Source organism: Hydra vulgaris, chromosome 03, assembly GCF_038396675.1.
Source record: "Hydra vulgaris chromosome 03, alternate assembly HydraT2T_AEP".
NCBI classification, from domain to species: domain Eukaryota; kingdom Metazoa; phylum Cnidaria; class Hydrozoa; order Anthoathecata; family Hydridae; genus Hydra; species Hydra vulgaris.
This window is the reverse complement of record NC_088922.1, coordinates 15,146,154-15,158,734: the sequence shown is the minus strand read 5'-3', so window position 1 is coordinate 15,158,734 and position 12,581 is coordinate 15,146,154. Positions and strand designations below refer to the sequence as shown.

The following is a 12,581-nucleotide window of genomic DNA, read 5'->3' as shown; positions in this document are numbered from 1 at the left end:
AAAAGAAAAGTTTTTAAATTTATAGTTGAAAAAACTTCAAAATCAAATTTTTTGTTTGAAACAACAGTTGACATCCACGCAAAGAAAGTTTTCTTATCAAAAGGCAATGTTAAGCTAACAACTTGCTGAAAAAAATTCTGCAATTCTTGTACTGCAAAATGAAATTCAGAATTTACAGGAAGAGTTGGAGGAAGTTAAGCAAGTAACACTAAAAATGAAAAATGCTACTCAGCAGATATTAGGAGACTTACATATGACATGCTTGTGTGCCAAGTTCCTACACAAAGTGTGCCAAGCTCCTTCACAAAGTGTGCCATCTCTGCTCCGTAAAATTGGGGAACATACTGGCTATCGATTTAGTCAAATTCCACATCGTACAACTGTAGAACAAATGATGCGTGAGCTTCGTGTGCTTTCAGACTTACAGGCTGCTGAGATAGCATTTACAACAAAAGATCTGACACTTGGTTTTGATGCAATAACCCAGGAGGGTGTTCATATAAATGCTGTGCACTTGACAACCGAATCAGTATGTATGGTTGTAGCTATTGATCAACTTCCTGGAGGTACAGCTTATGACTATCAGAGTCATATTACAAAGTCTATTTATAATCTTGCTAAGTTATATAGTGATTTCTATCAACTCAAATATACTGATGTAAGAAGCACTATTATTGGGAACATAACAAATACAATGAGTGATAGAGTTGCAACAAACCATGCAACAATCGCAAAGTTAAACCTTGTTTGGCAGAAATCATTAAATGAACTAAACTGTCACCTTCACCCTTTAGACACAATGACCAGCTCTTGTAAGTCTTCACTTAAAGCATTAGAGACTTCAAAAGGAAAACTTTTTGGAAGAGACTGCATTGCAGCAAACATTGTTGTACAGCTGAACAAACTTCGCTACAAGGATGCAAAAGGTACTTTAACTAATCTAAATCATTCTTTTACTTAAATATATTTAGTTTTCTGAATAAAATTTTGAGTTAAAATGAAATATTATGATTAGTGCATGTTTTTATTTCACACTCTTCTTGCAATTGCCAAAATGAGCTTCTTTATGATATTCATAGGTGATCCAAAAGGTTTTGTAACTTTTTTGGACCAACACGAGTTGCCCAGAGGATTGCTACCACGCAATAGAGGCAACAGACTACATATGCTTTTTCAAACATGTGGTATTTTAATCCATCATTATGCCATACTGAAGATATTTCTGTGTTCTAGCTTGGCGTTATGCGGAGGTCTGCGAAATAGTTTATTTCAAGACTTTACATCTGAAACAGGTATTTTTTTTCTTTTTTATACCTGTTCAGTTCATTTGATAAAGTGCTACACAGTATTATAGGCTATAGAATTAATTACAAATATAGTTACAAATACAAATTAGAAATAGTAATGATACTTGCAAGATTATCGGGGAGTAAAGATTATTATAAACAAAGATTATTCTTTGTTGCTAATTCACTTTTTCACCTTAGGTATCCGTGAGTTGTGTGTTTTAGCTTTAATTGGAAAACTACTTTCTGGTCCTTGGATGACAAAATTTTATATTGCACCAGGTACGGGACTTGACTACATATTGAGAGCAGCAAGAATCCTTTATCTCTACTTAAACGAAAAACTGATTTCTTTGGTAATGATATTGAAGATGTAGTTTTTGATTCAATAATCAGCTTTTGCCCAGTAACTGATGAAATGAGTAAAGCATTAGCTGACTGCCTTAATGCAGTTATTAGCGTCATTGACAGGCAGTACAAGCGGCAATTTGAAATGAGTTCTAATGATCACCTTAAAGACCAGACTAAGTCAGCTAGGTTTCACAACATTGATTCAGAAGAACTTATGGGTATATTTAGCGCTGCAAAGCACAAAGCTCCAAATGCCGCTCTTTGTTTTCTTTCTTTAAAACTTCGTGCTTGCAAAAATAAAACAACTGCACTGCTATGCAAAAAGCCAAATGATATTCAAAACAAGTTGATATTATGGGCTATCTCTAATGCCAGAAAAAAGCGGTTTACAAATATGCAATGTTATAATGACCTGAAGTTAGAATTGATAAAACGAATAGCAGATAAAATACAGAAAAAAGAAAACAAAAAACGCAGAAATGTAGAAAAAATATTAAAAAATTGCATGCCTGATCAGGTAAAAGAAATGTTTCCTGACCTAGAAAATAATGAGGCCTCAGATATTGAAGCAATTCTTATTGGAGCTTCTATTGGAAGAAGTATTTGCCACATGTGGTTCGATAATGCCACTAACACCGAGGATGTATATTACGGCAGAATTGTTGTCATTAAAAAGAAAAAAAGTGATGTATATATAGTTTCTTATTGGAAACCAAAAGAGAATGAAGATGATGATGGTGTTGAGTATGATGTGAGCAAATACCAACTTTCTGTAGACATAATAAGTGGTGATATGGTGATAACATAATGGAAATGTGTAATAAGGTATATGTTATTTTAAATAATAGTATGTCTCATAAACTTGCATTAACAGATATTATTTACAGATAGTAGGTTAATCTTTGTTTTTTATAATAAATTTTACAGTGCCTAATGTATATCATATTCTCTACCCTCCCCTTTTTTTAAGATAATGAAAAGATTTATTATTATTTAATTACTTTTTATGTATACATATATGTATATACATATATGTATATAGAAATGTAATTTTAGGTAGTCGGTTAGTTACCGATATCCAACAACCAGGGTTGACCTGGTTGCAACGAGGTATGGGAAACCAAAGCTCATTTACTATTTGACATAAGCAAATTGCCTGGCTCATGACAATTAATGTTAATCATAATGATGGCTATACATTGTTTCTACCCAGAAAGACAGACTTTTGCTTGGATGGATTGAGAGATGTAAGTGTTTAGTTACAATAAATCAGTACAGTCTAGGCAAATGGCATATGCCATTACCAGGTAGTTACGCTAACACAATATAACTTTCTTTTCATTATAACTTATAATCAAATCTATTATATTTCAGGTTAAAAAGTATTGAAGGGTCTACTTCTATCGATTTTTCTGTTTGGTAATGGGAAATGTGTTGTGTATCAGGAGTTTAGTGATTTTTAATTTTTTTCAAGTTAGGAAATCATTCTCATCTTCTCTAATTTGCAATGGGTTTTTCAGTTATTGTGCTAAATATCTAATATAATTTCATTTATCTTTTATTGCAAGGTTTTAACTATGATGGCAGCTTGCTACTGTAGATGTTTATCTTAAAGACCTCAAGATTATACTTATTAATTCAGTAATAACAGTTACATGTTAATTTATTATACATTAGTTAATTGTTAGCCTTAATTTTTTTTTAAATTTTATCTGATATATTTTATCTTATGTATCATTGCAAGGTTACGCAACATGATGAAAACCACACGATTGCTTCGATGGATGTTGATCTTTTTCATATTAAGATTAAACCGGTTCATATTTTTTTAAAGATTGATTAAGTTTATTAATGCAATAATAACAGTTATATATTTATTTATTATCCGCGACATAAGGTATCCTTATTTATTATCCGCGACATAAGGCATTTTAAATAGGCATGGCGATATTAATTTAGGGGTTTACTTTATTTTAGATATCATTGGATGTGGTTTCTTTGCGTACTAAAGAATCGACTCCTTCTAGCTATTGATGACTCAGTTTTGTTTGCTTCAAAAACTAGGCTTTCTTCAAAGCCACAATTCTGTTAAAAACATTACTAAGCAAAAAAGAAAATTATTATTATATTCTAAATTTTTTGTTACTGAAGTATATTTTAAAAAAAATTACTTTTATTTTTTGCGGTTTGTTGGAATTTATATATAGTTAGATAGATATAAGGACTACGGAAGGGAAAATGAAGGAGAGCCGTGGTGGACATGCCCCCCCCCCTCCATTGTTTAGATGGATATATTTTTGTAGGTTTTTAGTTGAACTATTTGGTGTTTTATGATTATTTTTTTGTACTCCGGCCCCCACTGAAATATCACGCCTTTTCCGATGTTATATATGTTATATATATATATATATATATATATATATATATATATATATATATATATATATATATATATATATATATATATATATATATATATATATGTATATTGCAAAAGACGCGATATTTTTTTATGCATGTTTTATAAAGTTTTGTTATAAATTTTACTATTACGTTTTAACCATTAAAAACATTTTGTTACTTAAATTCGAAACTTTTTTAATTACGTCTTTTAATCGTTTTAAAACGAAATGTGCAAAATTTTGCATATTTCGCTATGCAAAATCAAACGCAAATAAATAATGATTCTATTACAAAGCTGCCGTTAGCCGAACGCGAGTTTTATACGTAAGTTGCATTTTTCTTAAGCAATGCTTCATAAAAAGTAATGTTACTTAAATGAGCATAACTTTTTTTGTAATGATTCTTTTTTCATAATGTTTTCACCATTTTATTAGAAATTTAAAGCTCTTTCGAACCATATATAATACTTGAATAAATAAATGGTTTGAAATTTTTACACACATACCTAATATAAGTATATTGACTATAAATTATAAAATTCCATCAAGTAGAAGGGTTTAAAAATTAGTGGCTCTAGGTACAATAAGCTTTTTTTAAACTGTACCTAGGGTCACTTTCTGAAAATTAGGTTCAAATCCATAATAAATTTACAGTTAATTTAATCTTAGATTGTTATCAATAAATATTTCTAGTAATACTTAATTGCAACACTTAAATATATAACAAAATTGACTAATAGTTCTGATCAAAATTGACAAATAAGTCAATGCATAAAATGGAAGTCTCAAAACAACTGTGCGTTTTGAGATGCTGAGACATAGTACAAAATTAACTTCAGAAACATACAATAATAATAAAGACTTAATCATAAATTATATAAAAGTTTAACTTAAATAGTGGGTTATATAATCAATTACCACAAAGTAGACATTTTTTTACTATAATAATTTGTTATTCCATCAGAGACATATTGCTAAATATTTTCAACAGAATAATATAGACTGGCATTTTAATTATATAATTTTAAAAAATTTAAAAATATGATTATTTTTGTTATTTGAGTTTAAACCTAACGGAAACAAGGCTACTTATTTAACGATAAATTTAACCTACCTAACGGAACTTTACGCTATATCTGCGCATGCGTGACGCTTACCCAGAACTGACTGTCTACTTATTTAATGCACACCAACATTGATTTTCAGGTATTTTGGCACACTGTCCTACTGTGTGTTTTTCACAAGACGAGCTTTTCATCATAACGAAATGGCGCGTCGTTTTGATTTCCACTAATTTTTTTTTGCGCTGCTTTTTTCCGTTATCAACAACAAAAATGGCAGGATCAAGTTTACGCTGTTTAATTGAAAGCAGTTATTACTTTTTTTGCATACTTATTACTTAAACTTATCATTTCATTTTGAGATGGACTTGTGTATGTAACTCTATATGGAAGAAGGGCTCTATCTTCAATCCAAGCTTTTAGTGTGGGATTGTGGCAAGAGAAAACATGTGAAAATTTATTTTTATGCATTCATTTTAACATTTCTATCTTTGTATACAAGGTATGAAATCATTTTAAATGATATGATTCATTTTTTAATATAATAATTTAATATAAAGCTTTTTATAAGAAAGTACAAGAAAATAAATAGTAAACTCTTGTTGCGCCTGATATTACTTCCAATTATCAGTGTACTAAAGTAGGATTGGAATAGGTTTGAAGGATAAGGTCTAATATGAATAAGAATATGTAATAATGTTATTAGTCTTATTCTATAATCGTAAGAGTAATAACTTTTATAAACATTAAGTTATTTAAAAATTACGGTAAATTATAGTATCTGCGTCTGTTTTCCAGAGCAATAATTATGATAAGCAAGAGATATAAATTACAATGTTGCGTATCTAAAGCAGTTTTTAAAAACGACTATAAAACCAGTCATGAAAGATCAGTGGTAAAAGGTTTATTTACAAACAGTGCGAGCCCCAGAGAATTCTTTTGTAGCCTCCTTAGCCCCTCCCCCCCCCCCCACCGTAAAAAAAAAAAAAACCCGAAAAATCGAACATCAGAATACTGATAACGATGTCGAAGTGGATGATGAAATACAAAGTAGTGAACATACAAAGTTAGAAGACATAATAATAATTGAAACATCAACTTCAACATGTGGTATATCCATAGAAGAAGAAACAGCAATTTCTGATAAAAATTTGAAGAGGACGCAAGTTCAGAAATTCAAGATAAGGGAAAAACCCGGGTTATATTGTTGTCCAGGATCAAACAGAGAAATTTACAGAACTAAATTCTAAATCAGATTCTTTACCCCAGTTTTCTGGCCAAGAAATAAAGGATGACACGAATATTATTAACTTGTATACTACTGAAGTAAGCAGTGAAACAACAAATTGCCCTTCGCTCATGGGGAATTTGGGTGTTTTAATTGATAATCTTAAAGATTGTAATGACATTTATAAAAAATATTGTAAAAAAGAATTAGTAGATGAAAAATTCGCTGCAATTGAAATTTTAATTGCAACAAGTTTTGTGTTCGAAATGTCAAAAAATGTTTTGGAAATGGGAAACGCTTTTGTAAGAAAACTCGATATCAAAGCTCAAAATATTATAATTGACAAATCAGATTCATCAGCATTGATAAGCCATGACCCAGGTTTACGTCCACATACAAATACGGACAATCAAATATTTTATTTACTCCAGTTAGGGCCACACCAACCAAAACTTGCTAGTTTCCCAAGTGAAGGTAAAAATAGATTTAATCCCCAGTGGTACAAAGAGTTTTAACGTTTAGAATATAGCACCGAGAAGGATGCCTCATTTTGTTTTGTTTGATATCTTTTCCCCAAGGATGTTGGAAAAAAGGGAAAAACTGAAGATGCTTGGATAAATTTTGGGGTAAGATCTTGGTCCATCATGAAGAGCTATGGGAAAGACAAACAAGGGAAGCTTCAGGCGCACTTCACCTCTCAAGAACATAAAGTTGCATTAAGTAAATATTGTCACTTTCTTATGAAAAAAGAACATGTAGATCAACTTATTGATAAATCCAAGAGACTTGCTCTGATAGAAGAACAAAAAATAGAGATGCAGAACAGAAAAACTGTCGAAATTCTTATCGATACAAGCAAGACTTTGGGAAGCCAAGGGCTGGCGTTTAGGGAATCTTATAGTGCTCATCAAGGTAACTTTGTCGCGCCACAATCCTGTCACAAACACTAAATGTATTGAAGATAGAGCCTGTATTGAAGAGCCCTTCGTCCATATAGAGTTACATACACGAGTCCATCATCTCAAAATAAAATGATTAGTTTAATTGCAACTGGATTGTAATCTAGTTGCAATTAAACTAATCATTTCATTTTGAGATGATGGACTTCTAAGTAAATTTTGAGATGAAATCTTCTAATTAAATGCTCTCTGGCGGTGCTCTATGATAAGACCGTAAGGACTTAAATAACTACATAAAAAAAAAAAAAATGAAAACAATCTAAATCTGTCTTTTGATTTGACACCAAAATTTCAGCAAACATAAAAAGCTTTTTTCAGTGGTCTCTGTTGCAAGACCTCCGGTATTTTGGTGAGATTCAATGAAGTCCACAAAACTTTCTTTGTACAAGTTTTATCATTGATGTGGGCATACCGGATAATTCGGGTTATTTGCTCCTTGTGGAAGGCATCTGTAGTGCAGTCAAACTGAACAAAGTAGTGTTTAGCTTCTTTGTTATTTGATAATATTTCATTTCTGATTTTCTGCCGGAGTAACTCAATCAGCTCATTTTGGATTCGAGGAGAAAATTAGGACGTTGTGGTTTTCTTTGCTTTAACAGATGTAATGTGTTCAGCCACTAAAAGATAATAATGCCTTATCAAATCAATCAAGTTCAGATAAGTTCTACTGTTTTGCTGACCGACGACTTCTGCCGCCGTGCCCCAAAAAGCGAGACTTTTTGCACGGAGCAAAATTGCATCAGCAATTACTTTCAAGATGTCTCTCCACTTTTTCATCTCTCCATTGATAACTCTATGGAGATCAGAACCCATAGTCTTTCCTTCTTTAAGGTTTTTTTTTTAGAGTTTTACAATCAGAATAGTAACTTTAATGTTCATTGTTGTTATCATGTTTAGAAACTCTTGGGATTAGTTTTTTCCAGTCACAAAGTTCTATTGAAACTTCTGAGAAATTGTTGGTATTTGTTGTTAAAATAACAAAGAGAATAAAAAAATAATGAATCTTTTCTATTACTGTAGAGCAACCAATACCAAACAAATTTAATTGCCATTGTAATGAACTTTTTCATACTATTTTGGGCTAAAGTGTTGCATTCTGTGTCAAAATCACAGAGCGTGTTTGGAAAATATTCTCTTTTTTTTTGCTCTAGCCCATGCTAAATCAAAGAACATTTTATTTTTTTCGTTAATTTAGGCCATGATGCTGGATCCCTGTGTAAAGTTTTCTACTGAGATATCAATGTTTTAACAATGTTTTAACTAAGTTTTGGAAACCAATGATGACGTTTTTTGCAATCTAGAAAATGATGTTTATGCAGTATCCCTTACAATAGAAAACTCATGGGAAAACCCATGAATTTTCTATTGAAAACCCATGAGTTTTCTATTGAAAACCCATGAGTTTTTTTATTGAAAACCCATGAGTTTTCTATTGAAAACCCATGAGTTTTCAATAGAAGTTTTCATAGAAGTTCCATGGGTATTTGGAACACCTTTGCAAGGAAAACTCGTGGATTTTTTATGGTAAAATACCATGTTTTGTTTTCAAGTTTTTTTTTGATCTAATGTTAACTGAATTGTCATATTAAACCATAAAAACCAAAATTTTAATACGCAAGTTTTTTTTTTTTTTTTAAATACCCCAAGAAGTCCTAACGGTCTTGTTAGAGAACACCGCGGAAGTGCATTTGACCAGGGAGTTCACGCCTCCTTCGTACCGTGACGCGATAATATGTCCAGAGCTCGTTTCGAACCTGGATATCCTGCATTTAAAGCAAGCGCTTTAACCACTGCACCACGGCCACAAGTCGCTAATAATATTGACTTTTATTAATCTATGGGATCGCTTTCGCCGAATTAAATCAATAAACAAAATAAAATCTAAATCTTGTTGAATTCTACAAATCTTTGAAAAATAAAAGCTATAATGCACCCAAAACATTAAAACTTGACTTCACCACAGTATTTAACGCTTGCGTATGTATAAACTTACTGAAAATAAACAAAACAAAAAATTACAAGTAACATAATACTACATAAGTGATATACAATATAGTGATAAACAGTTGAAATCGATTTAAAAAACAATTTTTACAGCAAATATAACAATTTGCATGTTTATTATTTTATATTAACTATTTGATAAAAATAGTATATATAAATTTAATAATTAATAACTTCAAGTTTCAACAAATTAAAAAGAATCATCAGTACAACATACTCAATCCAAAAAAACATCAAGACCATTTATAACTGCGATTGCACCACTATAGTGGTGTATATATAAATATATATAGTGGTGTATATATGAATATAAGTATAAATGAATATATATAAATATATGTGTGTATGTATATATATATATATATATATATATATATATATATATATATATATATATATATATATATATATATATATATATATATATATATGTATATATATATATATATAAATATATGTATATACAGGCCCGTACTAAGAGTGAGCCCCAAGCCCCAAACTTAGAAGAGCGCAAAATTCCCCCAAAAAAAAGTTTAAAAAAAAACTATATATATATATCAATTGTATTTATATCTTTTTTACTTGGAGACTATGTAAACAGTCTCCTCATCAGACAATGAAAAAAAAAAAAAATCACGTTTTTTTTCCTTTTTCTTTTTTTTTAACGACTTTTTCAATGGTTTGGTAAAAATATTATAACGTTATTGTGTGATGAGGAGACTGTCTACATAGTCTCCAAGTAAAAAAAAATAAGATTAAAATTAGGATTGATGTACTCTATTAAAAAAGAAAATAATTTTATTAAAGTGTATCAACTATGTTATTGCTAAAGGGCGCTCTTCTGTTTAGTAATTGAGCTTTTTTAAATTGAATTTTACGTAAGAAGACGCAATTTTAATTAGTTTTGTTTATCAACATCAAAGAGACGCCATAAAAATTTGTTTTCAAGTATTATATATATGTATATATATATATATATATATATATATATATATATATATATATATATATATATATATATATATATATATATATATATATATATATATATATATAATATATATATATATATATATATATATATACATATATATATATATATGTGTGTATATATATATATATATATATATATATATATATATATATATATATATATATATATATATATATATATATATATATATATATATATATATATATATATATATATATATATATATATATATATATATATATTTCCTCAGGCGCCAAGGGCTCGAAGGCGCCAAATATAAAAGTCTGAGAATATAAAAGTAAATAAATTTAAAAGAATAGTTATATAAAAACTGATAAACTTATTTTATTTAAAACTAAGTACATATTAATTTATAATAAAAACTTTATTAAATTTTCTTAAATTTATTTAGTGTATATTAGTGTTCAATTTTCAAAGTGTTTTAATTAAAAACAAATTATGCACAGGGTCGCGGAGAGAGATGGGAAAAACAAGGCATGCGTGCTTTGGGCGTCAAGATATTAAGGGGCGCCAGAAGACGAAAGAAAAAAAAAATCCTATGTGATTTTAATTACAAAAAAGTAAAAAATTTGAGTTCATTGTTGAGACAGAAAATAAAATTAATTGGTGTCATGCATAGCAAAACGATTACTTTGTTTATATTACCAAATAATTATAGTTTTAAATAACTTATTTCTTTAATAGATTATTTAAAGCTATAAATATAAATAATACAACATAATTAAAACTATAACCATCAGATCTTGTCACAAAGACCGCTGTTGAAGATCAAGTTAAAAAACATTGGTGCGTTTACGCTTTCTCGTCAAACTCAGTATATAATTAATTAAAAATGACGAGTCTAAAGTCCCAACTAATCAAAGGTTACCCAGAACGTCAGCATTTTTTTAAAAACCGTGTTGCAAACCGTCGGAATAAGTTAGTACATGATGTAATTGATGTACCTACAGTAAACTCTTTTAAAAGTATTTTTATAACGAACAGATGACTTATTTTGATGATGAAACCGACTTTTTTGCAAAGAGAATGATGATAGGAAAATAGCAAACATAAGCTTGAAGTGAATATCTTTGTTGAGCTTTGTCATTCCATGCAACAAATTTAATTTAAAATTGGGATTGCAAAAAATAGCAAACATAAGCTTGAAGTGAATATATTTGTTGAGCATTGTCATTCCATGCAACAAATTCAATTTAAAATTGGGATTGCAAAAAATAGCAAACATAAGCTTGAAGTGAATATCTGTTGAGCTTTGTCATTCCATGCAACAAATTCAATTTAAAATTGGGATTGCAAAAAATAGCAAACATAAGTTTGAAGTGAATATCTTTGCTGAGCTTTGTTATTCCATGCAACAAATTCTATTTAAAATTGGGATTGCAAAAAATAGCAAACATAAACTTGAAGTGAATATCTTTGTTGAGCTTTGTCATTCCATGCAACAAATTCAATTTAAAATTGGGATTGCAAAAAATAGCAAACATAAGCTTGAAGTGAATATCTTTGTTGAGCTTTGTCATTCCATGCAACAAATTCAATTTAAAATTGGGATTGCAAAAAATAGCAAACATAAGCTTGAAGTGAATATCTGTTGAGATTTGTCATTCCATGCAACAAATTCAATTTAAAATTGGGATTGCAAAAAATAGCAAACATAAGCTTGAAGTGAATATCTGTTGAGCTTTGTCATTCCATGCAACAAATTCAATTTAAAATTGGGGTTGCAAAAAATGTTTCATTAAGATTCACATTCATTTGGTTAAAAGATTTAGAGCCGGTAAAACCTAAAGCTTGAAATAGAAGACAACTTTATGGGAGATATTTTGCTACTAATTAGTTCAAAGACCTTTTTTTTTGTTTCTGGAAATACTTGAGGCTTTCTCAACAAAGTATACTCAAAGGTTCTATAGCCTATTTTCCAATTTATATGCATTCTAATTTGAATTTTTTAACGCAATGCCTGTTGCAGTAACGCAAGTAGGGGAAAGGCACCTATGATGGCATACTTAACTTTGAAGCTTCATTATTCAGTATCCTGAAGACCAATAATAAAAGTTTTGATATGGATACATTCCTTGTTACATCTAAAACAATAATTACCCTGGGAGTTTTCATTAGTTTTATTTTTTTATAAGTTATTGTTATTGTAAAAAAAAGCACAAGTATGCCATCATAGGCAACCACTGCTCTTATGATGGCATAGGGGAGGATGGGGTTAGTTAGGATCGAGGGTAACTTAATGATTTCATTTAACCTTAGAGTGTTCCCTCAGAAA

The 12,581-nt window shown here is 29.7% G+C and overlaps 1 protein-coding gene across 1 annotated transcript; it reads left to right on the top strand.

The window, feature by feature from the left end:
- The first annotated feature begins 214 nt into the window (after positions 1 to 214).
- LOC136078500 (uncharacterized) lies at positions 215 to 2,100 on the top strand. The gene is made up of 3 exons (XM_065794273.1): positions 215 to 926; positions 1,080 to 1,292; positions 1,488 to 2,100. Exons 1-3 carry the CDS (start codon positions 215 to 217, stop codon positions 1,661 to 1,663), a joined length of 1,101 nt encoding a protein of 366 aa, XP_065650345.1. The 3' UTR covers positions 1,664 to 2,100.
- Positions 2,101 to 12,581: the final 10,481 nt, after the last annotated feature.

Excerpts from the sequence above, each read along its gene's own strand:
- LOC136078500 (XM_065794273.1), top strand. The coding sequence starts at position 215 with ATGAAAAATGCTACTCAGCAGATATTAGGAGACTTACATATGACATGC. Across the intron at positions 927-1,079 it reads TCGCTACAAGGATGCAAAAG|GTGATCCAAAAGGTTTTGTA; the intron begins GTACTTTAACTA and ends TGATATTCATAG. Across the intron at positions 1,293-1,487 it reads AGACTTTACATCTGAAACAG|GTATCCGTGAGTTGTGTGTT; the intron begins GTATTTTTTTTC and ends TTTTCACCTTAG.